This window comes from Dama dama, chromosome 1, assembly GCF_033118175.1.
Source record: "Dama dama isolate Ldn47 chromosome 1, ASM3311817v1, whole genome shotgun sequence".
In the NCBI taxonomy this organism is placed as follows: Eukaryota; Metazoa; Chordata; class Mammalia; order Artiodactyla; family Cervidae; genus Dama; species Dama dama.
Window position 1 is genome coordinate 24,747,244 of NC_083681.1, and position 17,375 is coordinate 24,764,618.

At 48.3% G+C, this 17,375-nt stretch overlaps 1 protein-coding gene across 5 annotated transcripts in view; it reads left to right on the forward strand.

Annotated features, from left to right (window-relative positions):
• NCAM1 (neural cell adhesion molecule 1) overlaps positions 1-17,375 on the forward strand; it is a 348,410-nt gene that overhangs the window by 318,294 nt on the left and 12,741 nt on the right. For 2 of the 5 annotated variants that reach the window (XM_061144838.1, XM_061144856.1), the window contains exons 14-15: positions 7,150-7,274; positions 11,082-11,262. In XM_061144838.1, coding sequence (XP_061000821.1) covers positions 7,150-7,274; positions 11,082-11,262 — 306 coding nt within the window. Of the gene's footprint in view, positions 1-7,149; positions 7,275-11,081; positions 11,263-13,850; positions 16,169-17,375 lie in introns of those variants that run through there. The other 3 variants (XM_061144847.1, XM_061144866.1, XM_061144876.1) reach the window with 2 other exon arrangements.

Below are 17,375 nucleotides of genomic sequence, written 5' to 3' on the forward strand. Positions count from 1 at the left end.
TGGGTCGGGAAGATCCCCTGGAGGAAGAAATGGCAACCCACTCCAGTATTCTTGCCTGAGAAATCCCATGGACAGAGGAGCCTGGTGGTCTATATTCCACAGGGTCTCAAAAAGTTAGACACAACTGAGCATGCATGCATGGTCCCAGGTGTGATCCCCAAGCCAGGGAACCTCTGTTATGCTAAGAACTTGGACCTAGCTTAAAAAATTACCTTGATCTGTGAATCTTAAGGCAGAAGAAAAAACACTGGGAGCCTACAATTGTCTAAACTCCAAGTCCCACTCCAAAAATGTGGTTTCAAGGGAGACAGGCACTTTTCAGACTTGAGATGACTGCTCGGATGCTGAACCTTGTCCCTGGAAGCTGAAGTATGAGCAGATAACTGGATTGAAACCTTAGTTTCTTCTTTAAATCCAAGTTTAGTCATTTCTGTGCAATGCTGTGATTCAGAATGAAGCGCAAGATAGAAGCTAATTCACACCTCTGAGGAGCTATCTCTTGTAGACATTTTAAGCAAGGCTAGAAATGTTTGAAGGTGTTTCTCTCAGCTACCCTTAGCTGTGGTCTTGGCTGTCAGTAGGAAATGTTACCAGTACTAAAACACTGGGAGACTAGAATTCCAAAGTGTGATCACCCCCTCATCAAATCACCCCTCTTCTGCCTTTTGCAAGGGGACAGGCAGAGGACTGTTACTCAGATGAGCAAGACACAGCAGGAAATGGCCCTTAGTAATAGAATGGAAGGGAATGGAGAGGCTGGAGCAAATAAAATTTTCAGGGGAGAGAAATAAAACTTAGTTAGGGATGGTTCCTCTAGGCTTAAGTGAGGCTTTCAGGTGAGTTAGGCCTAATGAAAATGGTTTAAGTGAGTGATGGGTAGGTTGTACACCCACAAATGATTAAACTCAGTGTCCACTACCCTCCACCACCACCACCCACAAATTGCCTAGGATGTGTTTAACGTATGCTGGATGTTCTGTGCACCTTCAGTTTCCGTCCAGAAGAGGAGAGATGAATAGAGGCATTGAGCACCAGCCCTGGGCCACTTGGACCCTGAGCCCACAGAACTCTGCAGGCAGGGTCCGTGACAGGGAAGCTCAGACACGTGGCCCAAAGGCACAGGCGTGGGTTTGCTGGAAGCAAAAATTTGAGCCCCCTGATGTCAAAGTTTATTTCTAATATCACAGCGTCACGTGACTGCGGGGCCTGCTTCCTCTGGTGACTCCATCAGTACCGAGGACTCTGTGTAAATGGGACTCTCCTCCCCACCAGCATGTGTGTGATGAGACGCCCCCTGCACCCTCCCCACCCTCCCGTCCGCGTGCAGCATGTTTGAGCATGGATCCCTCCCCACCCATTTATAATGATCTTTTTTTCTTTAGCTACTGACACTGACTCGTACTAGGAAATGCTGATTCTGATTGAGAACTAAACTCTTTTAACACCCACTCTTCCTTCTTAGATTGAAAACATCACTAACCATCCCTTCCACCCCCTCCTTTATTTTTTACAGCTGTGTGTCTGGATTGCCACGGTCTCTGGCAGGTCGACATAGACTTTTCACCAGGGGTTCTGTTCTAATTGCCTTTATTCCCAAGGATTCCCTGCACTGGTGGTTACCAGGGTAGAAAGCTAGCGTGAAGGGACCAAGTCAGTGACGTATATCAGCCTGAATTCCATGGGCAGAGACAGGGGGCCATGGAAAGTGACCATTTCCCTGGGGTTTACCAGGAGGAGGGTTGAAACCTCCCAGGAGCCTCATACTTCTTCATAACTCACCTAACGTCCATGAAGTACTGTTGGAGGTGTTCACAACCCCCACCCCGCTTTGTGGCCTCTGAGGCAGGAGCCGAGTTAATTGGTGGTGATGGCAGTTATTTCTGTCTTTAACTTCCTCAGCCTGGATCAGCCCCATAACCACAAGCCATACCTTCGTGGTCATATTTTCTTTTTAGGATGATGAAACAAAGATAATTGATCAATTAATCTGTTGGTGTTTTCATGACACCCACGAGAAGGGATTTGGTATTTTTGTGGTTCGGTCTGTCAGAGTTCATTTATTGCTGTTTAATTTGTCCTCGGTACTGCCAAGCCTCCCCACCCTGCCCCCAGCGCTCATTCACAATTCCCGAGAAAACTCACGCCGGAGAGCTCTGTGGACTGGGTGCCTCTGTGAGTGTGGCCGCAGAGAGCCAAGCATCTTTTCTCTGTAGAAACGAGGGAGCTGACCACACCCATGCCCACTCGTTCTGTACCCCAGCACTCCTCAGGGCCAGGGACCAGGATGACACAGGGCCAGGTCACACTAGCGCAGCGAATCCCTGACAATTAGGAGAAAAGTGTTCAGGAGAAAAAGAATGCTTTCCTCCGAAGGCCTGATTTGGGGGAGCAGTGCTTGAGACAAATCGATGCCAGCCCATGCGCTGCCGGCTGCTCTTTGGGTGTAAGAAAACCACCTCTGAATAGAATGGCCAGGTCTGCTGCCATCAGGGAGATTTTGAGGCTCCAGGATTATGTGTGGCATAGATCACATTGATCTGTTTGACATTAGGGCTAAGAGGTTGGTCTGAGGAAGGAGAATTAGTGGTCTAATAATTAATCCTGATTCCCTTTGATAATTTGCTGATCCCCCTAAGGCCCATTCAAACTTCTGACCTCTTGGTGTAACTTTGAATATTCCTGAGTTGAAAAAATCAAATAGGCATCACATCAAATCAGCTGCATCATACGTTTTGGACTTCTTAAAACCAACAGCTTGAAATCACATATAAGAAATAATCAGAAAGGGAGAACAGGCATTAGGATAAACAGAGAAAACAGTATTTTTAATGCCAGGCAATCTTCTTTGACAGTAAAAGATTCTCATGCAGGCCTTATGCCCATCATTGGGTTTTCTCAGAAGCCCCTGTGGGGGTCTGAGGGGTGAAGAGACAGCCCAGGTCCAGCCTGTCTCAGGGAGTCCAGTCAGCCAATTAGCATTTCATTCAGAACATACAACTCTAGGTTCTTGAGCTCTTTGAGTGAGAAGTAGAATATCGTTTTCCTTCCAGAATTCACAATTGCTGTTCAGAGGCCCTGGGCTTGCTAGAATTTTTGTTGTGGGATTCAGATATCCAGCAGTAGTTTGCTGATCCCAGGGCTTCTGCTGACTCGGGGAAAGACATGAAGCTGACTCTGATTTTAGGGCCCAGTAGCACCGTAATTATAAAGAAGAACCTACAATCTGCATGGCCAGAAATACACATCTTAATTATGGTTTCTAAGAGGAATTTATAGGACCTGCCAGTAATATTTTTGACTGTATGTGGTCTCTCTGGTACATTCTTTTTTGTTTTGTTTTTTTTTTTTCCCTTGCGTACATGATTTGCATTCTTCTAGAAAATACCAGAACTGCCTGATATTTTATGTTTGTTATCGACAAGGTTTATTTTTACGAACACCGCTGTTTTAGTCTTTACATAAAATATTTGGGGGAAAAAATTTGACTCATGGTTAAAGCTAAACTCAGAGGGTATAATTAACCCCAGGAGTTTTCTCGGAGCCACCTGCCGATTGCTGCTGAATTGCAAACCAACATTTACAAATAATTACAATATTGGTTTTGCTGAAATTACCCATAATGATTTCAATCAGAGCAACCATCTCGGAACAGAGTGCATGTTGAGACCCTCTAAATAATTTCCTCTCTTGATGTGTTCAATAAAGCAGCCAGCCTCCTAAACGCAGGCCTGTTTCTTTGGCGTCCCTCATCAGGCAGGGCTGGAACACTGTCTTTACAGAGAGCTTAGGAAATCGTTTCTTTCACCCCATTTCTAATCTTTAAAAATATTGGCTCCCAGTGAACATTTGAAGATGAATAAGGAAACTGATTAAACAAATACCACTCTTTCCGCATCTGTGTGTACTGACAGCAAGTTGCATGGCCATAAAGTTGGTCATAATCTCTATGATATTATTTCAATAGGATCTTCCTTTAGAAACACCGTCATAGGAAAAATTAGATTTCTGTACAAGGGCCCCACCATTCAAAGAATTGAATAAGAATTGAGTAAGTTTTTTCATTTTAGCAAACAAACTCTTGTTTTAATCACCATTGAAACTCAAATGCCTAATGGACTACATGGTACCTAATAGATACGGAATGTGCATTTGATGAATAAATCATCTTTAAAGAACTCTAAATGATGTAATATAGGAATGTCCCTGTCGGTCCAGTGGCTAAGACTCTGTGCTTCCACTGCACGGTTAGATCTAACCACATTAGATCCCTGGTTGGGGAGCTAAGACCCTCATGCCGTGTGGTATAGCCAAAAAGTAAAAATTAAATAAATACATGATATGATATGATATAAAAAGCCCTGAATTCTATGAGAAAGCAATACATATCAGAGTTCCATGGTAGTCACTCAAATAAAATGATGGCAAATTATAGTTTTCTGACTCCTGTAGATGTTAGAATTGTGTTCCGTGGTATAGTTTTGAGTGGTTTCTCTGTAATTCCCTCTATATTTTTTTCTGAAACAAATCCAAACGTAGGAGCAGGTCATTAGGGCTTTTGGTTTTCACAAGGTTTCCTTGGCAAGATTTTTGTTCACAAATCTTTGAAGACTTTCAGGGTCTGTTTTTTCAAAGCCAGGAATTTTTGAAATGACTTTTTTTTAATTTGTAGAAAAATGGGCAATCTTGTGCCAAAGAGATATGGAATTGTTTATCGTGGGGTGCATTTCCCTAAAATTGACTGTACACCCTAGATTTGGTGCCCTGTATTTTATGGCGTCATGAACGCAGCCAGGGTGTTCTTGAGCGCTCATCCTAGCACACTGACTGTCACAGTGATGTCAGAATAAGAAGGAGCCCTTGGGAGCATCTGGTGTTTTGCAAACCTGGAGACTGAGGCGGTGAGCTGGCCAAGGCAGTAAACCCCCTGGGCTCGACTGTGGCCTCCGTAGCATTCAGTTCTAAAGGGATCTTCAGGGCATCGAGCAGCCCCCGTGGAATAACCTCTCTTTCCCTTCCTGGGAGATCTCGGGGGAGGGACAGGTCCTTGCCTGGAGGGTGTGTTGGAAGGGCCACTGATGCCACCTCCTCCTCTCCTTCTTCAGGCAAAGAGATCATTAACCACAGAGTCAGTGTTGCAATTCTGAACCCAGAAAGTTATTATGATTAATGTAAGTCTTCATTCAGTCCAGGGTCACCAACATCCCATTTCGCCTGAGACTTAAGGGTTTGTCCAGGGGAAAGGACTTGCAGTGCTAGCAGCTGGAAAGTCACAAGCTAACCAGGATGCGGTGGTCACCCCAATTCAGTGAGAAAGTAGAATTTGTAATGTTCTTCCGCATCTCCTACTTCATTGTTCAGCATTGGTGAATCTACACAGACTTCCATCCCTACTCTAAAATATACTCCTCTTAGAGTCTCTTTTTTAGCACTGGATATGTATGATGGGGCATAAGGCATAATTAATTATTGTCTAAGATATATAATGGTCCAAAAGAATTTGAAAAGCATGGACACCTGGACATTATCCAAACAGAATTTCTAAGTATTTTCCACTGAATAATTGGTGCTGGTGGCTAGACAGTGGTGTAAAAACAGAACAAGTCTATCTGAAGCCCATTTATCTTTTTGTTTTTCTTTTTCCTTAGTCACTGATTAAAGGAAGCGAATCAGAAGCACAACTTTTTGTAAATACTTTATCCCACAGACATTAAGACTACACAGCCTCCCTGTTGCCACTTTTTGTAGCCCCATGGCCAGTAGAGGTGCACCTTGCAATCCTGTTAATTGAGCTTCCAGGAGGTGTGCAGAGGCCCTTCCAGACCGAGTGGCAGGGCTCTCAACAGTTTTGTCTCTGGTTCCTCCTGGTCTCAAAGGGAAAAGCAGCCCCCTCGGCCATCATGAGGTTCCCAGTGTAACTGAGTGAGTTGGGTGGGTGGGGTAGCCTTACCAAGCAACATACTTGTGGGTGACGAGGTCCAAAGCCTGGTGACAAGCCTCCCCCGGCTCTTCTGTCCCATGTCTGAGATTCTATCTTCCAGAGAACAAGCCAGGACCAGCCACCCAGAAGGTAACTGTTTTATAGGCTCTGCAAATCTTCTGTCTGAGGTCATGAAATAGATACAAGAGATGGTTTCCACCAGAAGTGCCAGGGTCCCAAGTGTTTGAAATCTTCTTTTTAACGTTTTATAACAGATGTTCTGTCATCTCATGGCTTCAACATACACTAATGAAATAGTTTCTCTTAAAATAAATTAGCGTCTTACAGGAGAACCATCCTAGCCCTCAGAATTGGTCACATACAAGCTCATCTTTCTTCTCAACCTCGGATTCGCAGTGTTACTGCAAAAAAAATAGAGAAACATCAACTTTTTTCTGTTGAGAAATGCTGAAGACATTTTTTTTCCCTGTCTCTTCTCACAAAAAGACTTTAATGATTGTTCCATTAATACAAGGCACCAAGGATTATCACCAAGGCAGATATGCATAAATGTAGAATTGTGCCATAAATGCAGAATACTTACAGGAAACTTGCCTATGGCAAATCATGCTTTACTTAATCACAACTGGAAACCTGTTATTTTTTTTTAATGAATCTCAGTCATAAAATCTAATTCATGCAAAAGCTGGTCACAAGAATGCAGCATCATTCCACTCCTGTTAGGAATTAGACCCCTGGAATGGATCATATATCCCAGGGAAAAAAAAAATAGGCTGCTTTGAAAAATTATTTTATGGGTGTCAGTTTTCTCCTTAAATGCCTACATTTTCCCATATTTCAGGCTGTTCCTCAAAATGTACCAGGTTTATAAAAGTTAAATCTGCAGTTGTAAGAGCAGCTAACAGAATATGCAAGCACCAGGAAGAGACAGACCAAAAAAAAAAAAAAAAAAAATCCTCTCTTTAAAATGGTGAAAGGACTATATTAGGAGGGAGGGTGGTTTCCCAGAACATTTCTGAAAGGCGTTCTCAGTTTGGGTTAAGACTGAGGCATCTAACTGGAACTCAAAGTTTTACATGTTTTGCTTTTTAACCATCTGAATTGCTGAGAAATCAAGAGTCCAGCCCCACTCCATCACTGCATCTCATTTTGATGGATTGGATTTTCATTTTGTGGATGAAAATGTCATGTGAATTCCCTGGCTGTTTCAGGGGAACCCAGCGCACCTAAGCTCGAAGGGCAGATGGGAGAGGATGGAAACTCTATTAAGGTGAAGCTGATCAAGCAAGACGACGGTGGCTCCCCCATCCGACACTACCTGGTCAAATACCGAGCGGTGAGCAGCCTCCTTCCCGGGTTTCCTGCAACCCCACAACCCTAACGCCTGTCCTGTTGGACCAACAGTGTCTTTAGAGCAAGGGGGCAGGGCAGCCTGTGTCCCTGGCAGGTGGCTAAAGGGGCCCAGGTTAGGGTTTTAAATTCCAAGACTGACTTAGAGCCTTTAGGTCATATCCACACTGAGACCATTTTATTTTTTTTTCAATTCTCTATTTTTTTTTTAATGATGTATAGTTGATTTACAATGTTGTGTTAATTATTTCTGTACAGCACAGTGATTCAGTTATACATGTATACATTCCTTTTTTATATTCTTTTCCATATGGTTTATCGTATGGTATTGAATATAGTTCACTGTGCTATATATGGGGCTTTCCCCGTGGCTCAGCAGTAAACAGTCAGCCTGCAATGCAGGAGATGCGCAGGAAACAGGGACGGTTCAACCCTTGGATTGGGAACATCTCCTGGAGGAGGAAATGGCAACCCGCTCCAGGATTCTTGCCTGGAAAATTCCATGGACAAAGGAGCCTGGCAGACCACAGTCCATTGGGGTCGCAAAGAGTGGGACATGACTGAGCATGCATGCACCCACGTGCTATATATAGAGTGGACAAACACACTGAGACCATTATAAAACCTCTGCAATGATTTTGGTAATGATAAACCCACCCATGACTGAATTTTCTGCTTCCTAGGTTTTCCTACAAAATTATTTTGCCATCATTCAGTACTTTTTTGCAAATAGCATACTGAAAACCTTGGATCACACTTGGATAAAATGTGTTATGGGCCAGGCATGCGGGCCCATGATCACATGCATTTTCTCCCCCCAAGAACTGTATAAAGTTGATCTCAACAGTTATCCTCACTTTACAGAGAAAGTGAGTGAGGTTTATGCAGTTAGTGACCGCATGTCTCACACAGTCAGGCAGCCAGGGTTTGAATCCAGGTCTGTGTGACTGAAGAGACGGGGGTCTAAGCCCCCTGGCCTGGACTGCCTCAGCTCCTGAACCGTCTCCTTCCCTCACTTTCCCTCCACACTAGTGTAGCCCACCTGACCTGTGGTTGTGCCGCTACCTGTGAGCTTGGCCCTAGCCTTTTCTCTTGCTGGTTCGCCCACTGCCCATCAGAGATTTCTGACATTCCACCTTTCATCCCCAATGCCCAAACTGAAAATCACCCCCTCTTTTTTTTTTGGTCTTAGAATGAGACTTGACCATTGCCAACCACAACTGATTGCTGGGAGATTTAGAGACAGCATCTGAGCATTGCAAATAGCCTTTTGCTAGGATTTCTTGACAGTAGAAAATAACCTGAGCGGAGTTTTCTTTCTTCAAATAGCACCCAAGAAAGGCTTTTTCCAAAAAGTTTGACTTAACTCCCTCTCTGCCTTTTGATCAGCCCCCACGGAAGCACCATGGGAACTCTAACCTGGTTAGGTTTGCAGAGCGTCAGTGCAGCACAGAGCCCCGCCTACCGCACCCTGGGAACACGTCCTAGCCGCTGGGCTGCCTGTCAGTCACTCAGCCCCCTCCGACTTTATTGCAAGGCTGGGTTGGAGCCTGACGTAGGGGAGGAGACTCAGTTGACTTCTGTAAGGCCTGGCCCAGAGGCATCACTGGCTGAGAGGTCCCTGTGATGTCCTCCATGTGGAATGGTATATGAGGACCAAGCAGGTGGCCCCATGGAAACCGCTGGAAGGGGACAGTGTGGTGGAGGGATGCCTCTGGCACTTGTTGGGCTGATGGGGCCCAGACAGACAAGGAATCCAATTCCAGCCTTATCACTTAGTAGCCTGTGCCCCAAGTAGGTCACCCAATGGTCCATCACCTCCATTTCTCCATTGGTAAAATTGGGATAGCTTATCGAGTTGTTGTAAAGCTTGGTTAGAGTGCAAGCAAAGAACCTGAAACATGCCTGACACTGGGAAAACTCTATACTTAGTAACTGTAATAGCCACTGCTACCATGCAGGCTGGGTCAGGAAATACTTCCATACAAGGTCCCATCAGATGTCAATGTTCCAGAAGGGTCATTTTGGCAGTACCGGGCAGGTCTGCTTTAAAAAGACAGCCGGGGCAAAACACTGGGATGTGTTAGGCTTTGACCTTAACCATCCTCTCTCTTTCACCTCAAAATCCCAATTGTTGCTAAATATTTTAATTATTATACATTATTAATATTTATTATGTAACATAATATTTGCTTTATATTCTGGCTGTCTCTTTTGCAATGATGTTAGCCAAGGAAAGAAGCCTTTCAGAGAAAGAGGACAAAAGACAAACAGCTGAATTTCTTTGTTTTTACATTAAAATGGGACGTGTGCTCACTCTCTCAGGAACTAACTTAGAGCCTTAGGCAGGTAACCTGGCTTTCTGTTAGACTCAGAGGTTGTGAGTCCCACTTCCAGCATCTTCCCCACACTATCGTGGCCACGACACGTGTGCTAACATGACCCTAAAGGCATCTCTGTGGCTGGTACGAAGCATTTTGCCTGGAAGATGGCTGGCTTTCCTGTAATGTAACTTCCTCCAGCCTCAGCCAAAGGCTAGCTCACCTTCCAGAGGACACTGCTAGCATGTTCTGCTCTTCACAGGAGCAGCCCATCATCCAGAAGACATGTGTCAAGCCCTCCCACCCAGAACAAATTCACCGGCAGATGTGTAGGACAGGACTGGAAAGAACGTTCGCGAAAAGGGGGTCCCCTTTAACTCCAGCTTTGTGCCGGAAATTGTGTCCTGGGAGTGCTCTGCTGGCCACTGCAGGCGCCCCTGCCTTGGACCTGACAGCCACACCCCCAGCAACACCTGCAACACCTCCAGCTGCAGTCTCAGAGGCCAGGTCACGCTGCATGGAACAGAGAAACCCTGTTCCCTGTGGGTGTGTGTGTCCCGCTCCTTCCTGTGAGAGGATACATCCCCACTTGGGCCCAGAGGCACTTGCCCACAGTTCGATTGCCTCTGTGGCTTTGGGAAGTCACCTGTCCTCTCTCCCCCTTCCCCATCGTCAGCTTTAGTAAGGACCTGGCCAAAGCCCTTGCACGTTTTGTCGTAGGGATGCAGTGAGAAAATGTGTAGAAAGCCTTCAGTCCAGGCCCTGGTATACAGCGGGTGCTCCATAACTGATAGTTTTTAATGCTTTTCATAAAAGTGGAATCTGTGCCGTGTTCCCATGTCAGGCAGGTGAGCACACACCTGAGTGTGACCCACATTCTAAAACAGGACAAGAATCACAGTTGTCGGATTATCCTCTAGGTCACCCTTAGGATGGGGCTTCCCGCCTGCCAGTGGAGGAGGCCTAAGAACCTCAAGTTCGATCCCTGGGTCAGGAAGATCCCCTGGAGAAGGGCATGGCAGTCCACTCCAGTATTCTTGCCTGGAGAATCCCATGGACAGAGGAGCCTGGGAGGCTCCATAGGGTCGCAAAGAGTCAGACACGACTGAGTGGCTGAGCACACATGCATCCCTAGGACATGTGCCCACCATTCCAGAGTGTAGCCTGGGTCCCTGCATGCCCTCAAGGTGACAGACAGGGCATCGAAGGGCTGGCCCCATGCCACACTGGCACTCTGCCACTGTTTTTATTTGCAAGCCCCCAAAGTTGACCTTCTGACCTGCAGGATCATTTACTTTCAGGTTTTTCAAGCTGCTAAAGAATAAAAACTATGCCCTACTGCTGGTTTTTATTTTATTTATTTTGCCCCAATATTTAGTGACTCCCTTACATTCCTCCTGTTGGCTGGTCTCACCAGCTGTTTCACCTAAAGCTTTCTGGTGTCTTGTATCTTTCTTGCCGGTTTCTCCCAGAAGCTCTCCTCCGAGTGGAAACCAGAGATCAGACTCCCATCTGGCAGTGACCACGTCATGCTCAAGTCCCTGGACTGGAATGCCGAGTACGAGGTCTATGTGGTGGCCGAGAACCAGCAGGGCAAGTCCAAGGCGGCGCACTTTGTGTTCAGGACCTCAGCCCAGCCCACAGCCATCCCAGGTATGACACCTCTGCTTTCTGTGAGTTTCCTGCTTTGAATTAATGCACAAGCACCGCACCTCCTAATGTGCCTGAATAGCCCTGACAACTCGCTTGCTTACAGCCATCCTCATGATTGGTTGCCCATGCAGAGCTTAGTTTTGCTTTGTACCGAGCTATGCAGTAGGTTGAGCTGGACTGGACCCCCAGGAAGGCTTGGGCAAGCTTCCTGGGCGAAGGTCCTGTGTCCTCCATCAGCCTTGGAGGACTGATGGTAAGCCAGTCCGTGGGAACCCCTCGGGTGGGAAAGGCCCCAGCTCCAGCCAAGCTTTGGATGCTGTTTGAGGAAGAATCCTTTTCTGAGACCTTATCTGCTATCTACCATTTCATACAAGGACCACGAACCTGTTTTTAAGCGCTTTCTGTCTGATGCTTGCTTACCTGCACCACCGTGGTCCAGATCTCCTTTCTGTGGGGAGCCCAAGAGAACGAACAGATGGTGCCCAGTGAGTTAAAAATCCTCTCTGCCAAGGGCCTCACAGTTGACACAAAGATTAAATGGAGCCACTTGAAACAGATCAAGTGGAGAACGTAGATGCTGGAAATCCCCATCTGTGAAAGGCAGTCCAGTCTGCTAGAGACCAGGATGGGAGATGCATCTCTCCCAGGAGATGCAGATCCATCTCTAGGGATCCGGGACCAAATCCAGTGCGGGAATAAAGTGAGAGTTCGGCTTTCTGGCCCAGCTACCTTGCTGCTGACGGCCAGACTCATTGACCAAATCCCACGGAACAGAAAGAGATGTTCATCGTCCCTCTCTGCTTTCCTGACCAGCCACATACTGACCACAGGCAGGAGAGGTGGGCATAGAACACACAGCTGCAGCTTAGTAGAGGGAGCCCCCAAAACTCTCTGCAGCATCCAAGTTTGATAGGAAGATGCCCCAACCTCCTGGTGGCCTTCATTTGGCCGCCGTCATGTCTGTCCTGTCCAGAGTGCTTGCCCCCTAGCTCTCAGCTCATTGGTCATGATCGCTCATCCCAGTGGGAGAGAGGCCAGAAGGGACATGTCACAGTAGTGACAAAGGGTTGTGTGTGTGGCACTGGGTTAGTTGAGCAGCTGAAAAATGAGATCAGTGTGTGATTCCCGGATGGTTGGTTGTACATGTGTGTGTGTGTGTGTCTGAGAGACGTGTGCAGGCCCCCAGGGAGTTGGTGGCCATAGATGAGAAGCGTCCATGGTCCTGCCCTCCGTGTTGGCAGGGAGACCCCTCAGCACAGGCTAGGGCGGGCATGTCTCTGCAGGCACTGGTCACATGGTCTGTGATAATGCCGCGGCATCTAGGTGTGACTGCAAGCGATGGTTCTCCTCACTGCTTCGCAGGCTGTCCGAACGGAGGTGCCCTGTCTTTCCTCTGCCCTTTCTGTCTCTGCATTCTTGGGTCAGTTTTTCCCTGATATCGACAGTCTGGTGGGCGTGTCCAGATCCGCTCGGCTCTTATGGGGCACTTAGGAGCTGGGGGAGTGAGAAGCCCAAGTGATTCCTTTGCAGTGAAACAGTCCTGCTGGCATCTATTTCCTCGGGTAAGACTCCATAGGCGGTGATTCCGACATGCTGGGTGGGTCCCCAGATGGGGTACTGCAGCTGATGCCAGCAGCATCAGCTCCTGGGGGTGGAGAAGTTGGGGCCACTGTGTTTCAGATACAGAAATTCTGGGGAGACCAGTTCCCCCTGAGTCCTGCCCATGGCGTGGTCAGAGCCCTTCTGGCTAATCTCCCAGGTACCCAGTTAAAGGAGAGGAGGGACTGCTCACCTCGCCCACCAGGGCCCCAGGCTCTACTGCACAGGTCTTAGCAAGAACTTTCCTGGTTAAGACTTCTCTGGGACCTGCGGATAAAGCCTCTGAATTACGAGATGTACATTGATGGTGGAATTCTGTGGTCAGCGGGCGCTGGAGGTGAGAGGCGCAGAACCAGGTCCCCTTTAAGACTGCCAGGCGTGGGGTGGGCTTGTGCCGCAGGAAGAAGAGGCTGATGTTTTGCTGAGAAGTCAGCCCCGTCCCTGTGTTCAGTTTGTTTCCCATAGTACAGTGATCAGATACATCTCTGTCCCCACGTGTCAAAAGCTCTAGACCTGAAGGCTCCTGACTGTACCTTAGAGACCTCCCTTATCAAAGGTAACACTTTCCTAATCAGACTCCTATACTTGACCGTGGAGGCTTCTGTTCTCTCACTTGAATTTCATTTGCTCGCTGACCCCTAACCCCCGAATTCACCCTGCTGTGCTGCTTGTGGCCTTGCTGAGCTGCGGAACTGGCCTTATGGTGATAATACCGCACTGAACTCAGTCCTCTAACCTTTGTCAGCTTAATTTACAAAGTTGAATTAACCTTGGATTCTTGCGTTCTCTGTATTTGACCTAATTTTTTTTCTTTTTATCTATTTTTTTTTTCTCTGTTTCTGTCTCTTCCTCCTCTTTCCTCCTCCCCCATCCCTTCCTGTGTCTGTCGTCGCACATACCACCTTGGACGTCACTGGGACATCCCCACTGCCACATTTGTTTTTAAACAACCACATTCTCTCTGGGGACCCATTGCTTGGCACCTGCAGCGACCTTGGGAGGCTCCTCCGCATCCTACACCTTTGTCTCATTGCTTTTCTCTGCAGTGACTCTTCTCTTGCTCTGTTAGGAACTTGAACACACACACACAAAAAATCTAAATTTGCTTAAAAAGCCCAGTTCCTATGAGAATGATCAGTGCCTCCCCCCTCCCCCCCGCCACCGCTTTGGAAGAATCTGTCAGGACTGCCATGGCCATGCCAAGAAGCTCTCTGTGGAAGAGGAAGGTTTGGCAATTGAAAACAAGCTGGACCTCCAGACATATTATTCCCACCCACAGATACGTTTGCGCCACTTCATACGGAGTTTGCCCCTTTTTTCATAGAGTATAAAAATGTTGCGAGCTCTTTTCTTTAGACTCTGTATATATAAAAACCATTACGCTAGGTTTTTACACGTAAAAACCTTGTCCGTAAAAACTTACAGACAAGTCTTTACACGTCTGCTACTGGTCGCATTTTTGGTTCTTACCTGAAGATGATGTAGCAGGGCAAGGTTTCTAGGTACCATCTAGAGCTTGCGTCAGACAGTTAAGACCACCGCGCGTGCCCACTCTAACCCTGTGTGCCTCCTCTGCCCTTCAGTGAGTAGTTGGCTTTGCTTACATCCAGTGCCCGTGGTAAGCCCACTGCAATCCACCAGAGCATTTTGCTGATCAGATGGGCACAGTTCAGTCACCCTGTTGCCCAGGCAGTGGACGAACTCCGATTTAATCAGGTATTTTCTGGGGCTGATCCAGCATTCTGGGAGGCGCTTTGGTCCTGGTATTATAACCAGCACCTGACACTCTTTAGGATGTGCCCGACACCTGTGGGCTCTGGAAGGTCGTGTCTCCCATTTGGGGTGACTCCTGCTGCCTGGCTGAAGATCAGCCACGGACCTCGTGTCTCGGCGGATGTGGTCCAGCTGTGACCCACCCTACTGCCTAAGCATCAGTCCCTCACATCGGAAGCATCCGCTGTGAACCTGGCCTGAGTCGCAGCCCCTCCCCACACATGCTCAGCAGAGCTGAAGGCGAGGCCAGCCCTGCGCATCAGTGAATCAGAACTCAGCAATCCTGTCCCATTTCCAGAGTGTCGCTAAGCCCACCCCACTACCACCCCATCGGTCAGTGGCTTCAGTGACAAGTTTCAAATTTTGGTAGGAGCCAGCTGCTCCTGTTGTTGGGGGTACACCCCATCCCCCACGTGCCCATGAGAGGAAGTGGGGCATGTTCATTACAGTCCCTGTGGAGACACCAGTCCAGTCGTAGCATCCGTGTCTGTGCTCGGGGGTCCTTCTTGTGGTCACATACCATTCCACGTATCTCATCTCTGAGCATCTCCACAGAAGTTTGGTTTTTGTTCTGTTTTGTTCCTTTATTTTTCAGTTCTGTTGTTTTTTAACGTTCGAAGACTAGCCTTTCCCTTTGGGAAGCCAACTGTGAGCCTATGATCTTCGGGGCGACGCTGCCCGAGTCGCTGGGCACAAACAGGCCCGTGTTCTTGGCGCTGGCAGTTTAGAGGGTCACGTGCAGACACCGGAGGCCCCACACTGCCCGTCGGCGAGGCCGGGCAGCACCTCTCGCCCCAGCCCCGTCGGCCTGCAGCCCCACCACAAACCTCTCCCCTGGGGTCCTCCACCTCCAGTCCCACCGGGGCAGCCGGAGCAGACACGGCTCTTAGGCACAAGGAGAGGATTGCAAAGAGGCCCGCGTGCCTCTAGGCCCAGCGTAGAATCCAGCGCCATCCGGAGGGCAAAGGAGGACGAGGTGATCCTCACACAGTGGCCCGTCACTGGCTCCTGCTCTTGATATCCTCTTGGGCGGAAGTCACATATTCGCCCAGGAGGGCCCATCCCAGTCCCATAGGTGAGGGCCTGAGCCAGTGTTTCTGAAGGGACTGCAGGGATCTGGCCCAAAGTGTGGGAAAGCCTGACATCCATGAACCTGTCCCCTCAGCTCATCTGGGCCAGGCAGACCCCAGCTGAAGCAACTCCGGCATCCTTGCATTGGGCCCATTCTTACAGGTTCATGGTTTGTAAGGAATGCCCTTCGGGGGGCAGCATTTGGGCACACCCACCCCACCAGACGCTGAGTTCTCTCACGGTGGCCACGGCCCCCAGCCCCTGAGATGGCTCCCTCTGCAGGAGGGCACGCTTACCACCCCGCTCAGCCACTCCCGCCCCGGCTCAGCGCTGCCCACGCTCCACACGCCGCAGGGCTTCTCTCCTCATTTTTGGAGTATTTATATGGCAGGTTTGGATCACGTTTTTCTACTAATAAGAATGCTAACATTGTTGTGCAGATAATCAGCAAGGCCTTGATGAAGTTTACACCTTTGCATTATTAAAGGAAATAACAGTTCATGTGAACTCACCAGCGTGTTTGGATTTTATTTGATAATGGTGTATCCTGCCAGAGTCCTTCACCTCCACTCACGGGGCCCCACGGATTACTTTGATCCCCAGAGAACCCTTTAAATGGGACCCCAGACTTGCAGCCCGCTGAGTGGAGGTCTAGCCGTTGGAGTCACTTTTCCCTGCTGGGTTCTCTTAGCTCTCCTAAGTCAGAGCTGCTGTGTGGGGTCCTGCCTCCTTGGACTTTCCCCTAGGAGACGGGGAGGGGAAAGTGTCCTTGCAGAGCCGAGAAGGTCACCTTGGGGTCAGAGGCACGCTCTGAGCCACCAGATACATGACTCTGTTGCACGTTCTCCGGATTTCACGGCTCCCTTTACAACTTCATATCAAAGGCTGTACAGAGTGACCTGGTGACAGAGAGAATCGGAGAGAAGGTGTTCATTTGCAGACCCTACTCTTGTTTATAATCACACTTAGTTGGATGCCTCCTTAAAGCCCCGAGACCTAGCCATCTGTTCAGCAGACTCCGGGAAGGAAGAAGCAGACAAGTAAGGTGTTCAGGAGGGAACCGGAACCTCAGCTCAATGGTCCCGAGAGTCAGAGGAGGGAGACGGGCACGTCTTTCTGCACTGCCGTCCTGGGGCACAGTGGCTGCTGCCCCGGGGTCATCTGCCAGGGCTGAGACTGCCTTCTCATTTTGCGGCATTTAAGAGCGTGGGCACATGGACGTCTCAGTCTTGGGCAAGCCGATGCCCCCCAGGCCAGGAACCACAGCTGCTGAGCAGCCCTAGATCATAGCCTCAAGGTTCAGGGCAGCTCAGAGCCCAGAGGTTGTGGAGAAATTGCTCCCCAGAGGCACTCTTTGTATGCAGAGAGGTCAGGGGAAGGTCAAGCAAAGACCTCAGAAGTTGTTTTCTTTTTCCTTTTGTAAAATGTTAAGCAATATGTAGGAGATAACCTTTGTCTTCTGGTTTCCTGAACTGAACAATTCTGTAAAGGCCACTGAGAGGTAATGAATGTTGGCTTGACTTGGATACTCTTTCATTTCCATTCCCAGTTTGTCTTTTATTTGCTTGCCATGTTGCACAGTAGTAAATATTCCACCTGCCAATGCAGGCGAATGTAAGGGAGGGACTCAGGCTCTATCTCTGGGTTGGGAAAATCCCCTGGAGTAAGGC